We start from the raw sequence: 17,583 nt of genomic DNA on the forward strand, positions 1-17,583 counted from the left end.
TAAAGAAACATTTCTGCCATTAAGGCTATTTTTTCACATCCAAAGTCAGATATTTTAAGGGGGTGGGATAGAAAATTCCAGTGCCTGCTCCAGTGGGAGCCTTTAACAGAAAACCACCGTGATCTCAGGCTGTGAATGAGCTCGCCGTCCTCCCTCCCTCCCCTCTTCTCACCGGGAAATACGGTGGGCAGGACTGAATCGAGAGAGAGAGAGAGAGAGAGAGCAGATCTCCACGACGCTGCACCGGTGCACCACGGGGTGCGCATTCAAACTGACCAGCGCGTCTCTGAGAGCGCAGACAGCTTCCTCTCTGCACATCCTCACCGAGCAGAGCAGCATCACTGCAGCCGACCACGAGTCACGGTACGTCCATTCCTCCTCATATTCATTCACGCAGCGATGCCTCTTAATGCATGCGCAAGGAGCGGAGATTTACGCCGAGTGAACCCCGACATCGCTGCGCATTTTCCGGGTTGATCTCAGCTCCAGCACCTTCCTCTAAATGATCGTCCCCCACCACATGTGATGTGGTGTTACTGCTGTCGCCTCTGTAGTGTGGATTTTTAATAAAAGCATGCATCCACGCTCCCAGGAACGCTTTAATGTGAGCTCAGGTTTCAGGAGCTCCGCATCCAAAGGGGGCAAAGTCTCCGGAGAGCAGCGCAGAATGGAGCCCGCATGAGTCCGTTTGAGCAGCAGCATGGGGGTGGAAATGGTCGAAAAGTTTGATGATAGTTCAGGAGTGTAGAGCAGAGGGAAACTCCTGCAGAAAAAAATGTTATATACTGGCACACTTACACACTTAAGCTTAAATCAGTGATTTCCTCTACTTTGATTAAAGCTTGTAAAAAGCAAAAATTAGATCTAAATTTTTTTTTTAAAGAAATGTAAAAATACAAGCTGAAAAGGCATGTGTAAGATTTTGATACGATTACAGCCCATTTTAGAGCTGATCTGACGCATTAGATTTTATGTTACAGCAGTTTAAAGCCAAGTGCGTCTCATTCAGACGCTCTGTATGAGACACCATGGGCTGTGATCGCTGTATTTGACGCTCTAGGAATGATGGGAATTAAATAAATTGAAGCAAACATCACGGAGGGGAAAATGAGATCAGAAAACAAGGAAGTCTGTATCAGCATGTCCTTTTTAGCTCTCTTTTGCTACATTGATTGGGTCTTAATAACCTTTAATGAGCCTAAATTAATAAGTTTACAATGTTGCAAACCAGAAATTAATTTTAAAAATTTAGGCATTTTTTCACTGAGCTAAACTGGGCCACATAAGGATGGAGTATCCTGGTTTTTATTTCTTAATTTATCCTTTAATTTTGGCAGGAAGGACCCGCTGAAACCAGGGTCTCTTTTTCAGGTGTACCCTACAGCAAAACAAGTAAAAACATTCATAAATCAAAAATTATTTCATAGGTTTATAAATGGTTGCAAACATGCTCATAATTCATACCTGCAAGTCTATGTCTCTTTCAATATTTGCACATTAAAAAGTTAGAATCCTTCATGATAGGATGCAAGAGAAGGCAGGTTCACCCTCATTTAAAATTTGTTCCAAATAATAATGGCAGAAACAGTAATAGCAGCCTTTAAGGAAAAAATAATTTTTCGTGTGGCGAACGGTCGAAAATAAAAGGCGTGTGAGATTTCTCGGTACATGGGACAGAGCTGGATCCTCTGCTTTGATGCACTGGTGATTAAATTTCAAATGGTATTTTGGTTATAAACACCCAAATTTGATTATTTCTGGCACATTCTATCAAAACAATGGATAGTGATGTTTAACGTAACCTACACAAGTAAAAGAATGATTAACAAATGTAAGAAAAGGACGATTGCATGAAGAGACGTCTCGGCCAAATGTAAGACCTCTTACAAGAAAAATTAGATCTTCAAGGATCCATAGAAACCCTGCAATCACATTCAATCATATGAGACTTTTATTTCTATAAAATTATCTGATTTTGTGTGGAAAAGCAGAACTAGATGAGCTCATTCTGCTGCTTCTCCAAGGCATCATGTGTGTTTGAACCATGCCAACTATTTGGTGGATTATAAAGAGTCTTACACTTCTCTCAGAATTTAGGATCTACTTTTTTGTATACTTTTGAGATCAATTAATATCAAAGACTAGGTTTTAATAGTTACGCCTGACTAGGGCAGTGTGTTACATAAAGTTAATCCCAGTTCTCAGCTTGCAAAATTCCAAAATCAATGAGATTTTAGCTTATCAATACTACTATCAAGTCTGACTTTTTTTCTCCTTTTTAACTCAAGCTCTACTCAGCTTTTATTTGGCTCCTTTTTCCTGTTATGTCTTTCTAACAAACAATATAAAAGCAATAAAGAAGTATTGGTAAGGACTTGTATTGGCAAGAAACATGAATAAGGGTATCATTATTAATAAGAATGAATGATCCACATCCCTGATGACTTAAAACATTAGGGTCCAAGCTTTTTTAAGCGGGTTTAACAACAAAGCTAAGTGTTTTATAATTTAGTATTGTATATGTTCCTTGAAATTAAAGCAGTTAAAATTTTAAAAGAAACTTTATTTTTTATGCAGACAATTTTAGATGCTGGTCCTATTTGGCTTAACCAGCAAAGTACAATATTCCCTCTTACACAGCATTTAACCAGAAGTTCAAGGTATGAAACAAGCTCATAGGTGGAAATGCTGATCTTTATCATGCTTTTGGAAAAATAGTCTGTGAGTTGCAGGCAGGAGGAGAAGGGCGAAGAAGAGGAGAGGGACGAGAAGTGAGAGGAAAAGGAGAGGATGATTCCAATACAACAGGTGGAGAAATGAAAGAGTAAAAGGGAATATGAGTGATGAGATAAAGAAAGGACAGACAGAGGATGTTTGCTTTTAATCCAAAGACTACTTTGCACAAATACATTCGCAGCAAAGGTATCATCTGTGGTTATTTTGGCGTTAGATTTTTTTTCCCCTCAAATATGTCTAAATTTTAAAAAACATTCCTCATGTGCATGAACAAAAAAAGATACCACTGCACAGAAATATGTCCAACGTTTCTTTTTTTTCCTTTGCTTTCTTTTGTATGAAATGTTTTCATGTTGTCACGATGAAAAATTAAAGGTTCAAATTGATTGGCTTAAAAAGAATGCATATGCTGGAGCCGGGCCAAAACCTCGTATCTAGAATTCTTCAATTAATTTAACACTGAATGGTCAAAGTAAACTTTTTGTTAACTTTATTTTGCTTTAAAATTTGTTAAAACCCACTGACAGATGTAAAGGGTGACTAATAGCACTATCCATCCATCCTATCCATTTTCTACAACGCTTATCCCATTGGGGGTCTCGCAGGGGGCTAGAGCCTATCCCAGCTGTCATTGGGCGAGAGGAGGGGTTCACCCTGGACTGGTGGCCAGTCAATGACAGGGCTACCTATAGCACTAATTTATGGAAAAAAAAGAAAAATGGAGATACGATGTTTTGGTCCGATGCCAGCGATATGAAATCCCTGTTGGTCCATTGCACCCTGAGCAGTGTGCTGTAGCTCAAAAGTGGACATTTTAATACTTAAGCTGTCATAACAAAAAATAATGTTGTTTTTTCACGTTTTAACAGAGAAATGTTATATAGGCTTGAGACCTTTAGAAACATCATATGGTTCATCTGGTCCTTTGGTTTGACTGATGATGCTCAGACATTAGTCCTTTGAACCTTTCAAATTGCAAAATGCAATTCCAGTTTCTTCTCTAGATTTGCCGGGGATATAAAGTCCATTGAATTATCTTTGTAACATCTCAGGTCCTTTTCTGAGAGCGCCAACCTTCACCTGTAGAGAGGCTGAAGTGCAAGAGACTCCTGTTTTGATATAAGCACACCTTATGCATGGTATTCTTGACGTTTGCCAGTCTCTAGAGACTGCAGAGTTGTGCTCTGGGAGAGTTGAATTCTTGTTGATCTATTTGGCTTTTTCCTCAGTCTTTGCACCTTGGATTGCTGGCCAAGCATGTCTATGAGGGCGGCTTTTCTTTCTGGTCAGTCTCGAAGCATATATAGTCTATTTACTCATCAATTAAAATTGACATTTTTCCCCTCCGTCTTCCCTCTTTTTTGAATCTTTAACCAGAACAATGAAGTACAACCACATCACGCCTGCTATACCGCCTTTACTCCCTGTGCATTTTAGAAAAGATTTTAAGATTTAACCGATTCATTTTAAAGCTCTCTACAGCCACTTTGCTGACCTTTTGTTAACATGCGAGCTAAGAGGTCCTCAACATTTTTAAGTAGTTCCTAATATCAGACTGAATACAAAAGGGGGCAGAGCGTTAGATGAGGGCAACAAGTTAATTTCTCAGGACATACTTTAATACGGATTTTTCTTGATTTTTAGTTTTTAATTTTGATAATTCCTTCAAAATAATTTTAAGTCTGAGTTGATTTTTTTTAATGAGCCTTTAGTTCCTGATTCTTTAGACCTGCCTGTTTGTTTTAATTTTTGTTCTATTATTGCTGCTGTTGAAAAGCACTTAGCAATTCTGATTTTTTACAAATGCTCTCTAATATAGTTCATTGTTTTATTATTTTAATGTCAAAACTATATTTGAAATTTTTGCAATTTTGACCACAATAAAGAAAATCTCTTGATTAAATTGATTAATTAATAAAATTAAGAAAAATAAATAAATAAATAATAAAAAAAAATATATATATATATCCATTTTGTATTTTCAGGTTCAGTGTCCAATAAGCCAGTGTTTCCCACCATTTTTCCTTGGATCATTCCCCCACTTGTACCTAAGAAAAGCAAAGCACCCCCCAGGACCCAAGAGAAAAGAGAAAGTGGCACACTGCCATCAAAATCAACATAGATTTTAATAGTTTCACTGATAAAACCATAAAAAAGGCCTTTGCATGCTTCTGTTATCCAAAGACCTTTGTATGAACTACTTAATAACTGCTTTATCATGTTTTTAGTCAGTATTTGCAAATCTAATTTTGGCAGCCTCGGAGCAGACGAAGGTTCATACCCCTTTAAGATCAGCAGACAGCCCAGCACTTTCCAAGCTCACAGCCGGAGCTTACTTTCAACCAAATGCGGCGTTAGCCCACTAATACAGTTCAACAACAAACAACAAAAGCCCTATTCGCACAAGATTAATGTTACCTAGAGACAGACGTCCTGCGTGATATAAATAATTGCACAGGACGTCTGTTTTTAATCCCGTATGAATGTATCGTGTCCGTTATTTGCGGAGTAAAAGTTGCTGGGTAAATTTACTACCGTATTTCAGCACTGACATAGGTCCACAGGTAACACTTATCCCGTGTGAATTGGCATCTCTGTAATTAAGGGTGGCATTTAGTAGGGGGGCAATGGTACTTTTATTCATCCCGAATCATCACAGTTTGGTGCATGTAGTACGACTATGTCTGAATTCTTCCTACAGTCTGAATGGAGAAAAAATGCAATCGCAGATGGCTGGCGAAGAAGCAGGCAAAACAAAACCTGAAGAAGAAATGTCCGCTATTGGTGCAGTAGCAGGGGAGTGGCGAGATCCATTGGCTTGTTCCCCCTCTTGCTAACTTATCTGCGCAGTTTTCTAAAACAAGAAACAGAGAGAGTCGAGGACTTTAGCGATGTTAAAGCGTTTTAAAAGTCACACGCAGATATGCAGAAGTAGAGAACAGTCGCTACAAGTGTGTATTTAGGCACTCTGCTTGGATTCCATTACAACATCCCATCTGGTGTTTACATAAGTGACCCTGTGGTCCTTCATTGCTGAACACAAGTCATGATTTTAACCTGAGTAATACACACTGTAGCCAGGGTTCTCTGCCTCTACATATCAGCATATAGCCTTTAATATACTGTTTAATAATGGCTGTGTGAGGGCGTCACAGCACGCCACATATATCCTGAATAAACCTTACAAAGGTTCTAAAATACACATAATTTATTTTCCTCAATATGTTTTATCAATTTTATTATTTTAAGGAGAAATTAGACGATTTACATCTTTGTTGCTTTTGATTTAGAATCTTTTTAAAAGTGTTTTTCTCTTTTTTCATGTTTAATACACCACAGCCTTTGCCAACTATCACAGGTTGTTCTCATACCAAATGCATCAAACTGTAAGCAACACTACTGTCAAGTTAAAAAAAAAATAAATGAGGGAAATGTGGAATTATGCCTATAACCATGACCTCTGTGAACTGTTACACCCCTATTGGATTTAGTTCTTTTTACTGTTCGTGCAGCTTTTTCTGATAGAAAGAAAAAAATAGAGGATATGTATGAGACGGTATACAGATCTTCTGTTGACAAATGACATAATTTTTCTTGATTTATAATTTCAAACTGTACTTTCCAAGTGAGGTGTGTGCACCGCTACTTTCTATAGGCACAGCGCTTCTGCTCTTACCTTCAACAGCTTTTCTTTACAACAGCCTGATCTTATACCATTAATTAGCCCTACATTACAAGTAACATAAATTACATTTTGAAATGTGTTGCTCAACATTCAGTGATCTTGCTCAAATAGCTGATCTGCATGAAAGGGCGTGTTATGCATAATAATCCAAAATCAATATGGTGCATATGAACCACAACTGCAGACAAGAGAGGTCTGTATTTAACACGAGACATCTCTCTTCTCTCATACATCATAAAAAAACAACCCTAAGAAAGATGATTTATGATCAATAATCCTGATATAGAATAATCGTGATAACCATTTTTGCCGAAGTTGTTCATCCCTACTCTGAATGTCCCCAGCTAAGGGTTTTTATTTGTACTCTATGCAGCTCGAATCTGCCTTTAATGTTTATTTTAGATGCTAAATCTCGTTGAAATGATCAGACTCATGGCATTAAACAAGACAAACTTTTTCTGGATTTTCACTCAGTTTCTGGTTTGTCTGTATTGCACAGAGCTGAGCGTGGCTCCATATCAGACCAGCACAGACTTTAAAATGTACATGAAACAGCGAGTGTTTCAGCTTCATACTCAGACTTTAACTTTTTAGTCACATGAAGCAGAGACGGTAGCATGAAGTCTGATGTGATGGCTGTTTGTTAAATTTGAGAATGAGCTGAATAGGAGAGAGAGCATCAGCCAGAAAGACCAGATGAATTTATCACACAGGACACTCTCTACTATACTGAGCTCTGCTGGATCTGCTCTGGTTCATACTGCTGCTGCCAACGGGCTGCAGAGGTCTGTCCTGTTGCAACAAGATGATTAGAATTACTAATAGATTTACAAAAGTGACAATACTGTAGTAGTTGTCTAAAGATGAACTCAAGTGAGTTAATGACTGATCTGAATGCATCGGTGGAGTCCTGGATAAGCAAAATTTTTCATGAATCAGTCCATGTATCAACTCTCGTTATCGTAGCTCATCCTCGTTTTGGCTCAGTGTCTTCAGTCTCATGAGTCTGGTGTTGTCCTTTCACCTTTTCAGGAGAATCATGTCAGCAGTAAGTGCTCGCTCCTGTCATGGCAAAGCTTTGATTTATCGGCCTATCTGTACTCCAACCATTACTAATGGTCATGAGCTTTGGGTAGTGACTAAAAGAATGAGATTGTGGATACCTACTTTGATGTTTAACCCTTGTTTTAATTTTTCTCAAATAAATATAATAAAAATAAACACCTTTAAGTCAGTCTTTAGTAGACGCCGTAAGCTTATTCGTCATTGTCTGGCTGAAAAATAAATCTTCTCCCAATCTGTCGTTCTCTTGTGGACTGAATAAGACCGCCCTTCAGGATTTTCTTATACTTTGCCGCATTCATTTTTCCCTCTACCTTTACAAGCCTTGCTGCTGAGAAGCATCCCTACAGCATGATGCTGCCACAACGCACTTCACAGTGGGTATGATGTGTTTGCTGTGATGTGCGGTGTTTGGTGTCCGCCAAACATAACGTCTTGCCTGATGGCCAGAAACTGCCATTTTGGTCTCATCAGACCAAAGAACTCTCTTCCACTTGACCGTGGAGTCTCCCACAAGCCTTCTGGTGAACTCTAGTAGAGATGTAATGTGAAAAACCAAGGCAACAGTCTCTCCCATCTCAGCTGCTGAAGCTTGCAACTCCTTCAGACTAGTCACAGGGGTTTTGGTGGCCTCCCTCTCTCACTAGTCTCATTGCACGGTCACTCAGTTTCTGAGGATCTAGGCAGATTTATACATGTGTCATCTTCCTTCAGATTCTTGATGATGGTTTTAACTGAACTGAAGATGGGCTCTTGAAGAGGTTTGGGCATCTGATCAGGATGGCTTCTGGTCACATCCCTGTGGAGGTCCTCCAGGCATGTCCAACTAGAAGTAGACACAGGACACTGCAGGGATTATGTTTCCTGTCTGGTCTGGGAAAGCCTTGGAGTCCCTCAGGAGGAGCTAGAGAGCATCACTTGGGAGAGGGATGTCTGGGTCAGTTTGTTTAGCCTGCTGGCACCGTGACACGTGATGACCAGAGGATTTAACTGCTTTAAAAGAGTATTTCACTTTCATTTCTATTTATTTTTTGAAGTGTGAATACATTTTAGCTCTACCGTAGACTGACGTAAGTTTAAGGCTTGCCATCATCAAAAGATTTTTTTTGTGTGTGTGTGCAAACGGTGTAATGAGGAAAAGTGTGGCCCGTCGTGTTCTAATCTCACAGCATCTGTTAATGCATCTCTGTGTCACACTGTCACTGTCACACTCTGACAGCAGCCACACGTTTAAATATGCATGCACAGGCCTGCGCATACACATGCGATACTCCCTCCTCAGAGCATGCTGGGATCTGCCCGTGACAAACCAAGACTGTGTGAAGTGTATGTCTGTCAGCGTGCTGCCTGTCAGCGTGTGAGGTTGCAGCGAACAGAGATGGCGCGCTGACATCACACGGTGGTCCAGGTAGACCCTGCCAAAGAACGCTCAACCAAATTATCACCTCCGTCTCCCAGAATCCCTCTCTCCTCAGCACCTCTCTGCAGTGGCGAAGAAAGGAGCTGAATCCACGGACCACACGTGCACGCCGCGCACACCAGAGAGCGGCAAGGAGAGGATTCTATCACTTTAGTTTATGATTTTATTTCTCCAGAGCAAAAAGACGTAATGAAAAGAAGAAGAAACAGGATTTAAAAGAGCAGAAACTAAAGAACATTTGGAGATAATAAATCCTCTGAGGTGTTTGAGCTTCTATCTGCAGCCTGATTCTGCAGAGCATCCATTTTTCATTTAATTTATGATTTAATGTTTTTATTCAGACTTCCTGTTATATTTGAATATGAGGCTGAACATGAGCTAACAGATGCTCATGGACTACAGTCGCTGCAGGGGATGCAGCTTTCACAAACAGAACAGTTTACATTTAATGGAAGTCATTGCTACCACATGTTTAAAACATATGGATGTTTCACACCCCTACAAAATAAAAGTCATGTTTTTTATCCTGGTTTTTGTCACAAGAAGGCTGAGCTGACAAATAATGTTGGTCTCGTTTTTATTGTCGTCTTAAATGTAAAAAGGCCTCAGAGTATGCATATTGATAGATATTAAATACAATTTACTTTTTGGAGTGTTTGGGTAATTGTCCATTATTTCTTCTGATTCATCAATAGGTGTTTTCAGAGTGCATTTCCATGACAGCACCGTAATGACTTTTTGCTGACTTTACACCTTGAGACATTTGTATTGATACCCTTCACAGAACATTTAAGCTTTGCCAGAAAATGAGCGGCACAGTTCCACATGTATAAACACCATCAGATGATGGTTTTGTTTATTTACCAAAACATAATTATCTTATGTTCAAATCTGATAAAAAGCTGACTTTTTTATATCTTCAAAGGCAGTATAGAAAGGGGAAAAGTCATCAAATGTCACAGATGTGTAAAAATCACAGCTTAGTACAGAACCTCGGCTAACGCTACTTGTTTCTGGTCTACACTGACAAATGCCGGTCATTATTGTCAGTTGCTGGTAGAGTTGTTTGATTCTGATACCAGTATCGGAAATCCTTCCAATACCGCTCAAAATGCAGGCATCGGTATCGACGAGTACACAAGTTTATTCACCGATCCATTTGGTTTAACTTTGTTTTTTTGCTTCATTTAGCCATGCTAAATGTTAGCGCTATAAACTGGAAATAATTCCGAGCATGAGCTACCGTTTTTTTCTCTGAATGCGATTGATAAAATGTCTTCCAGACTGGTGCTGTCATACAAGAGAAAAAGTGACAGTTAAACAAAAGTGAAATAACTTTTGAACCATAAATGTGTGCCGTTGCTTGTTTTTCTTCTTGAAGCTAGCTGTTGCGCTGTCCCATTGACGCCACTGATGCCTTTAAATCCCTTGCAGCAGCATTTTTAGCGAGCCTGGACTTTCTGGGACTGTAGTGATTAAATCCACAGCAGTAAACATGATATTAAACAAGTTTATATCATTTGTAATCCAATGACAACCATTTATTACTGCTAGCTTTAAACGCTAACCGCCAAATTGTTTTCCCTTTGTGAGGGTCTGCCAGCCAATGGCAGGCTGATCTGTTATCACATCATGCTGCCCGGATAGAGCATAATGGATAGTGAGATAGAGATGCAGCCCCCTGTATTATTGTTATTTCACTATTTAGCAGTTAAATTCAATAATCAGCAGAAAAAAAAACAACTTTAGGGTCACAGAGATGCTGTACATTATGATTCTATTTGTTGAGCCATGTTCTCAGTCAAATATAGTTCTAAAATAATTTGCTAGTCTGCATAGTCAGTCTAGAAAGTTCACACCAGTATCAGATCAGTAATCCGTATCGGCGGATACCCAACACTGTGGTATTGGAATCAGTATCAGGAAGGGAAAAGTAGTATTGGAACATCCCTAACTGCTGGTTTATGTAATCAATTGCTGGTCAATAACATCAGTTTCTGACTAGCACCACTGGTTACTGGGCAACCAGTTGATTGCTGGTTAACATTGTCAGTTACTGGTCAGCACCGTCACTTTTTCTTCAGTAACATCAATTGCTAGTCAGTGAAGTTGCCATCAGTTGAACATTACCACTGTTGTTTTCTAATCAGCACTCTCAATTTTCAGTCTCTCTTGTTAGTTACCAGAGAATACTGTTGGTTGTTTGTCACCGTTGTCAGTTACTTGCCGACAGTTTTTGTTGAAATTTTCATTTACTCTCTAAGGCCGTCAATTATTTGTTAAAACAATCAGTTGTACTGTATGTCAACACTGCAGATTGATAGTCTACCCCAGTAGCTCATGAAGACAGTTTGTTGCTAGTCAGCTCCCTTACTTACTCACTTTAGTTAGATTTTTTTATTTCAACAAAAAAACGTGATCCTTTGTTCAGTTTATAATGCTTAAACTGTAAAATTCCATCTGAACTATACACAGTATTGTCTATTAATTTAAAATCATCGGATGGATTAAGCAATTAACCTTGTTTGTTTTTTAACTCGTGCTTTTTTAGAATCTTTTCTAAAGTGTAAGGGATTTTTTTGTCCACTTTCCCATCTTCCCACTCATGCCGGCTCTGCTCTGTTTCCTCTCAGGTGTCGACGAGCTGCAGAGAAGAAGTAGAAGAGGAGGAAGACGAGGGAGGTGATGTTCTCCTCTCGGGTTTGAGTCTGACAGCAGCAGCGCCTCCTCCATCGGATAATATCCACCAACGATCCTAAAGCAAAAAGAACAAGCAGCTCCTCTTCTTGCTCTGCTCCGCGTGGCTATCGTCGCTCCTCAGTGCCATGGCCTTCACTCTGTCAGAGATCATGGCAGCGCGGCGGCAGCAGCAGCAGTCTCAGGCCCACACTCCCAGAGGCAGCAGGGCGGCGGTGGAGGTGGACGAGTACAGCACCAACCCCACCCAGGCCTTCACCTTCTACAACATCAACCAGGGACGCTTCCAACCGCCACACGTCCACATGTGAGTGCAAATCACCTATTTTTCTGAATTAGCCTAGGATAATAAGAGTTGCATAAAAGACAGCTCCTTTTAAATAATACATAAACTAAATTAAAAGGTTGAAATGCATGTTTAAGCAATCAACTGCCATTCACCACCAGAAGCTATCAGTGAATGTCAGAATCTAATTAGAAACTTTAAGTTTTAGACACATTTTCAAGAAAGGTAGCCACAAGAGGCCTGCTTTTTCCTTCAGTTGAGTTTAATGCGTTTTTTAAAATCATAATTAGATTTACTGAACAGGTGGGGTATGAAAAATCAAAAACATCTGTTTGATGCAGAAAACAAGAGGGAAACTGTTTTGCTTCTTTTTAAGAGTAAGAAACTTCTTCCTGTTCTTTAACACTTTATGAAGCCAAAGCTTCAGATTGTGACCAACAGAGGGCGATGCCTAAAAGTCATTAAGAGGGAGTGTGCATGCAGGCAATCTGATGTCATTTCCTGTGTGAGAAATCAAAGCAACTGATCAGTGGAGCAGGTAGGCTATGGAATAGCATAAAGAAAGTTGAACTTTTGAAAGCTTTATGTACTTGGCTTCTTGGAGAAAATCCTTACAAGAATAAATCCAAGCTTTATCAGGTGAATATAGACTTTTTGTTAACTTCCATCTTAAAGGGAAGTCAAACTTAAGCAAACAAATCTGTGCGTTAGAGCTTGTTTTCAGAAACAGTTCGCTCTGTCTTCCAGTTTACTGCAGGATCTGTGTCCGGTGGAGCTGATCTCTTTACGCCTTTAAAAGCAGATTAAAGATGTTGGAGGATGATGCATCAGGTTGTAGATCCTCTATGAAATGACTTCCTTCTTTGTGACGCAGGATTTGCTGATCTGTGTTTGTAAATGCTTTGTGTTTTACATCTCTAACTCGCTGAATGTCCTGCAGCCAGTCTCAGCCAAGATACTCGAAGAGATTGATGAGATTTTTAATCTTAATAAGGTTTTTCTGGTAAAATACGTTTTAAATGAAACATAAAGAGTTATGTTCAAGGCTGGGAGCCTTTTTCTTCTGAGGATGATAGGCCCTGTTTAGGGTTGACTGGGACACAACATGGAAAATTTTCTCAAGACTTGATTGATCCCAAACTGAGAAATTGTTAAGGAGCTACTGTATGATATAAAAAATTAAACTAATCTTTATTACTCTCTTGAATGATATACACCAGCAAAGAATTCCAGCCAACCATTACTCTGAGGACTCTTCTTTGTACTGTTGGTAGTAGAACCCTTTTTCTGTTGCACCTCTGGTTTGATAATGAGGTTGAGCAAACTGAGAGGATAGTAGGTCATCGATTAACTTTGGAGATTGTGTTGCAAATATGCCACTTAGAAAATGAACAAAACATAGGGGAATCTCTTGTGTCACAGTTAGACAGCTAAGACTATCATGTGTGTCTGTTAGGCCCAGTTCAGACCAAAGAGTCGCCACGCGACGAGACGGTTCTAGAAGGACTCACAGCAGTCTAAACTGAGCGTTGCAGCTCGAATAAAGCCGTCTGATGGAGTCGCCAGTGATTCAGCCAGACAAGTTGCAGAGAGAAGGTTTAAGAACGCAGCAAGCAGAGAAATGTGAAAAGGGAAATTTAAATCTTGTTTTGAAAGGCTATATACGCCAATTCCATCAGATATGATCGTGCTATTAATTTTTAAGATATCTCTTTTCTCATTGATCCTCCTGAAAATCACTTGTTATCACCACACAGCACAGCAGTGAAATTTCACAGCACATATAAACTCAAAAATGCTTTTCTAGATCAGCCTTGTTATAACAAAGATATCCTCTGAGAATAGTTAATGTTCCACTGACATATTCAGTTCCTACATTCTTGAATTTCTCATGGATTATCCTGTAAAGCGCTGCACTTCCTACTTATGAGCGCAGCTAAATAAAGTTAAGGAGAACTTTTTCTAAACAATGCTTCTGTTTCAATTTATCACATTTATCTGCTTCTTGGAAATAATTAGGCAAACATCGATCTTTTGAATGATTTAACACGAAAACTTCCACCTACCAAACTCCAGTCTCCTCCATCAGCTGCACAGCAGGATTAACAGTTGATTTCCAAGGAGCAGATATATGATAAAGGAAAATAGAAACAACCTTTTTGAAAAGTCTCTCATTCTCCAGCTGCGTTTGTACACAGGAAGCGTTGATCTTCATGTGAAAATCCATGAGAAATCCAAGGCTGTAGAGGCCTGACTTGTTCATGAAAAAATAATAGCTTTCAGCAGATATCTTCATTATGACATGAGTGAGCTAGAAACGATTTTAAGACCGTGGGAGACCACAAACTTCAGGACAATTTCCAAAATTTTTCATCTTTAATCCTCTGAAAGCACACACTAGACAACTGTCAGATCACTGGAGACCACACACCTGCTGACCTGCCTATGACCTCGCATGATTACGTGACTTCACGTGACTGGCTGGACCATTGTGTTTATGGTTGTGAGCGGTGAAAGTACGTATGATTCGTCTGGTGACACTACCCAGTATGCTCGCTCTCATTGGTTGTTGTGGGTACTCCGTCAGCGGCATTACGACCTAGACTCATAAATATCAGACATGTTTGATATTTACGTTTTAGGGTTTGGGAGCATTAAATTAATCGTGTTAACACCACACACATGCAGACTACTCAGACAAATAATCATTTGCGACGAAGCACCAGTTGGTATACACCCCCACGATCATCGGGGAGGCAAATCTTGCCCCAGATCGGGCTTAAAATCCTGTAGTGTGTGGCCGGCCTTAAACTGCGCTGCCGTGCTGGAAACTTCTGCCTAAACTCCTGTCTCCTCCAGCAGCAGCGCATCAGGGTTAAATGTGCAGCTGACAGCATAAAGTTTCTGTGTAAAAAAAAACAAACAAAAAAGCGGATTGATGGTGGAAAAAATATTTTTCTCAGCCGATATGTTCATTATGACACCAGTGAGCTAGAAAGGATTTTTGTGTTTATATGCGCCGTTAAGCTGCGCTGCCATGCTGTAAAATTTCTGCCTTTAAACTCCTGCCTCCTCCAGCACATCAGGCTTAAATGCGTAGCTGACAGCATGAAGGTTCTGTGTAATACAACAACAAAAAGGATCGATGTGATCACAACAGGCAAGTTATATAAAAAAGAATAAAAGGCTAATAGATTATATCATATGAAAAGGCTCTCTTTCTAGCTGTGCGCGGACAGGACGCACTGCGCTTTATAAGATAGGCAGGTAAAATTATAGACTGCGCTAAATCTGTCCTTGGAAAAAAATATTTTTCTCAGCAGACATTTTCGTTATAACAAGACTGATCTAGCAAAGCATTTTTGTATTCATATGTGCCTTGAAACTGCACAGCTGCACGGTGTTGGTGACAAGAAGGAGTAATCACTCTCATGCACCTGCATGTAAAATAAAGGCATGATTATGACGACAAAAACATTAAAACAGTGAATATGCAGTTCTTTCCCTCTTTAGAGACATATTTATTGCACAATAACTTAGGTAAATCTCTTTAAAGTGAATGACTGTGAGAGTTGTTGCCATGGAAACATTGCACCGTCTCATTCAATCGCAGCAGTGTGAACTGGGAGGTGTTTAGAGTGTCGGAGAGTGGAGCATTGCAAGCAGTTGCAAGTTTCAACTCGTCTCATCACGAATCTTTGGTCTAAACTAGTCTTTATATATCTTGGGGGGGGGTTCTCCCCAGGAAATTTTTGAGGTTTAACATAGGGAGCGTAATCGACAAATGTTAGCTCAAAATTGAGTTATCGTATTGGCAGATATAAAAATTTCTGCCAAAACTGACAACTGATATTTTGGCTTTAAAAATATGACTATAAGCTGTAAATACTGGCCATGAAAACAGATACAGTAAGTGAGTGGAGTTTTAGGCTGGACCAACAGACCTACGTCAGCTAAAGTGTTTTTCCTTATTCATGATCATTTTTTACACATTAAAGTGATTTTTAAGGATTGAAATATATTAATTTATTCTTGACTGAGGTTTTAGGTCCACATTAAATTAAGATATCAGTATTGTCTAAAATTAATTTTGGAATATCAACATAGCAGATATGGGCATAAATCAAATGCATCCAGAGGTGGAAAAAGTGCACTACTGTTGTACTCAAGTAAAAGTACAGTTACTCTAGTTAAAATTCAGCTAGGAGTAAAAGTAATAGTCTATAAATCTACTTAAGTAAAACTAAGAAGTATTCAATTTAAAGTTTACTTTAAGTACGAGTACCGAGTAGCTCCTGAGGAACTGTACAGTAGAATATGTACTTTCTGTATCAGCAAGAGCAACAAGAGTATAGATCTCCAACCAGGTTGTTCAGGTAAAGTCACACCTGTATAATAAATTACAATACACCGCAAAATAGACGGTGTTAATTAAACTCATAGCAAGTAAAATGTGTCTATATTGGTTAAAACTACACTTTTGAAAGTGTTAAATATTTTACAATATGACAGCTGCAGTAACTCATGAAAATATGTGCCTAGGGGTGTTTCCTATGGCAAGAATAAAGCAGAGTCAACCTCATAGCAAAGCAATGCATACTGATGATGACAGCGCATCGTCAGGAACACCTAAAGTTACAGATGGAAACTCTTACTCAGTGCATAACTTCACTCATGGTGCAAATGTGTCTCACATCAAAAACAACAATCGTAATGAACAAAAACAACAATTATTATGTAGAGAAGGAGAGGAGATCGAAGATGATCTGTCCTGACATTTTCGTTTACCTCGCTCCTTCATGCAGCTCATCTTGTCTGTCCTGGGTTGCCAGGTCACAGGGACAGAGGGATTGAAATTATATCTAGATGAGTGTATGATGTGATTCATACACAATCTGGCACCTTTAGTATCCTCAGACAAACATACAAGGTGTATGATTCTGTCCTTATCAATTAGCCTATTTATGATAGAGCCATGAAAATTACAGGAGTTTCTTGGGAGAAATGGCAAAACGAGAGATGGGTAGTAGATTGCTCAAAAATATGGGAGAAACCCAGGACAAACGGGAGTGTTGGCAGATATGATAAACTCATCTGTTAGAATGGAGATAAGACGTTTCACCTCCTTGCTGCTCCAGATCAACGACACATTTGATTGATAGGCTAACTGGCTAACTAGTGTCATGAACAGCAATGTTTACCTACACAGTTGGAAGAGACGTGAGGACAGCCCATCTTTGGTGTGTGTTTGTGTACTTTGGCCCACTTTGCAATATTGCAGTAGGAACCCAAAAGAAGAAAAAAGGGAAAAATGCAAAAATTTGTCATTTTATCATCTTGACTGGAACAAAGCAAACAAGCTTTAGATGTGAAAACACCCTAAAAATGTCTAAAATACTGGCACAATCCTTCAAGAAAGCTTCATCTTCAGCTTTAGCTTGACTTTAATTTTAGTGATGTTAAGTTTAAAAGTAAGTAAACTCTTAAACATTTGTACTGAAGCTTTGAACCCCTCTACAGGCTCCTTCAATCATCCCTTTACATTTCCAAACATGAAATCAGCTCAAAAGAAGAAATGAAACACTTTTATTGAACTCTCTGTGTACTTCATTACTTTGTGACTCACTTCTCACCGTCTGTCCTACATGCATCTTCTTCCCCACTTCTTCTCGTCTCTCTTGTTGTGGGTGCAGAGGA

The 17,583-nt window shown here is 39.3% G+C and overlaps 1 protein-coding gene across 1 annotated transcript in view; it reads left to right on the forward strand.

The window, feature by feature from the left end:
* The first annotated feature begins 241 nt into the window (after window positions 1-241).
* mpped1 (metallophosphoesterase domain containing 1) overlaps window positions 242-17,583 on the forward strand; it is a 139,929-nt gene continuing 122,587 nt past the window's right edge. The window contains exons 1-2 of the mRNA XM_041780936.1: window positions 242-363; window positions 11,537-11,907. Of these exons, the coding sequence (XP_041636870.1) occupies window positions 11,729-11,907 (179 nt within the window). The 5' untranslated portion in view covers window positions 242-363; window positions 11,537-11,728. The remainder of the gene's footprint in view (window positions 364-11,536; window positions 11,908-17,583) is intronic.

This window comes from Cheilinus undulatus, linkage group 23 (genome assembly GCF_018320785.1).
Source record: "Cheilinus undulatus linkage group 23, ASM1832078v1, whole genome shotgun sequence".
Lineage (NCBI taxonomy): Eukaryota > Metazoa > Chordata > Actinopteri > Labriformes > Labridae > Cheilinus > Cheilinus undulatus.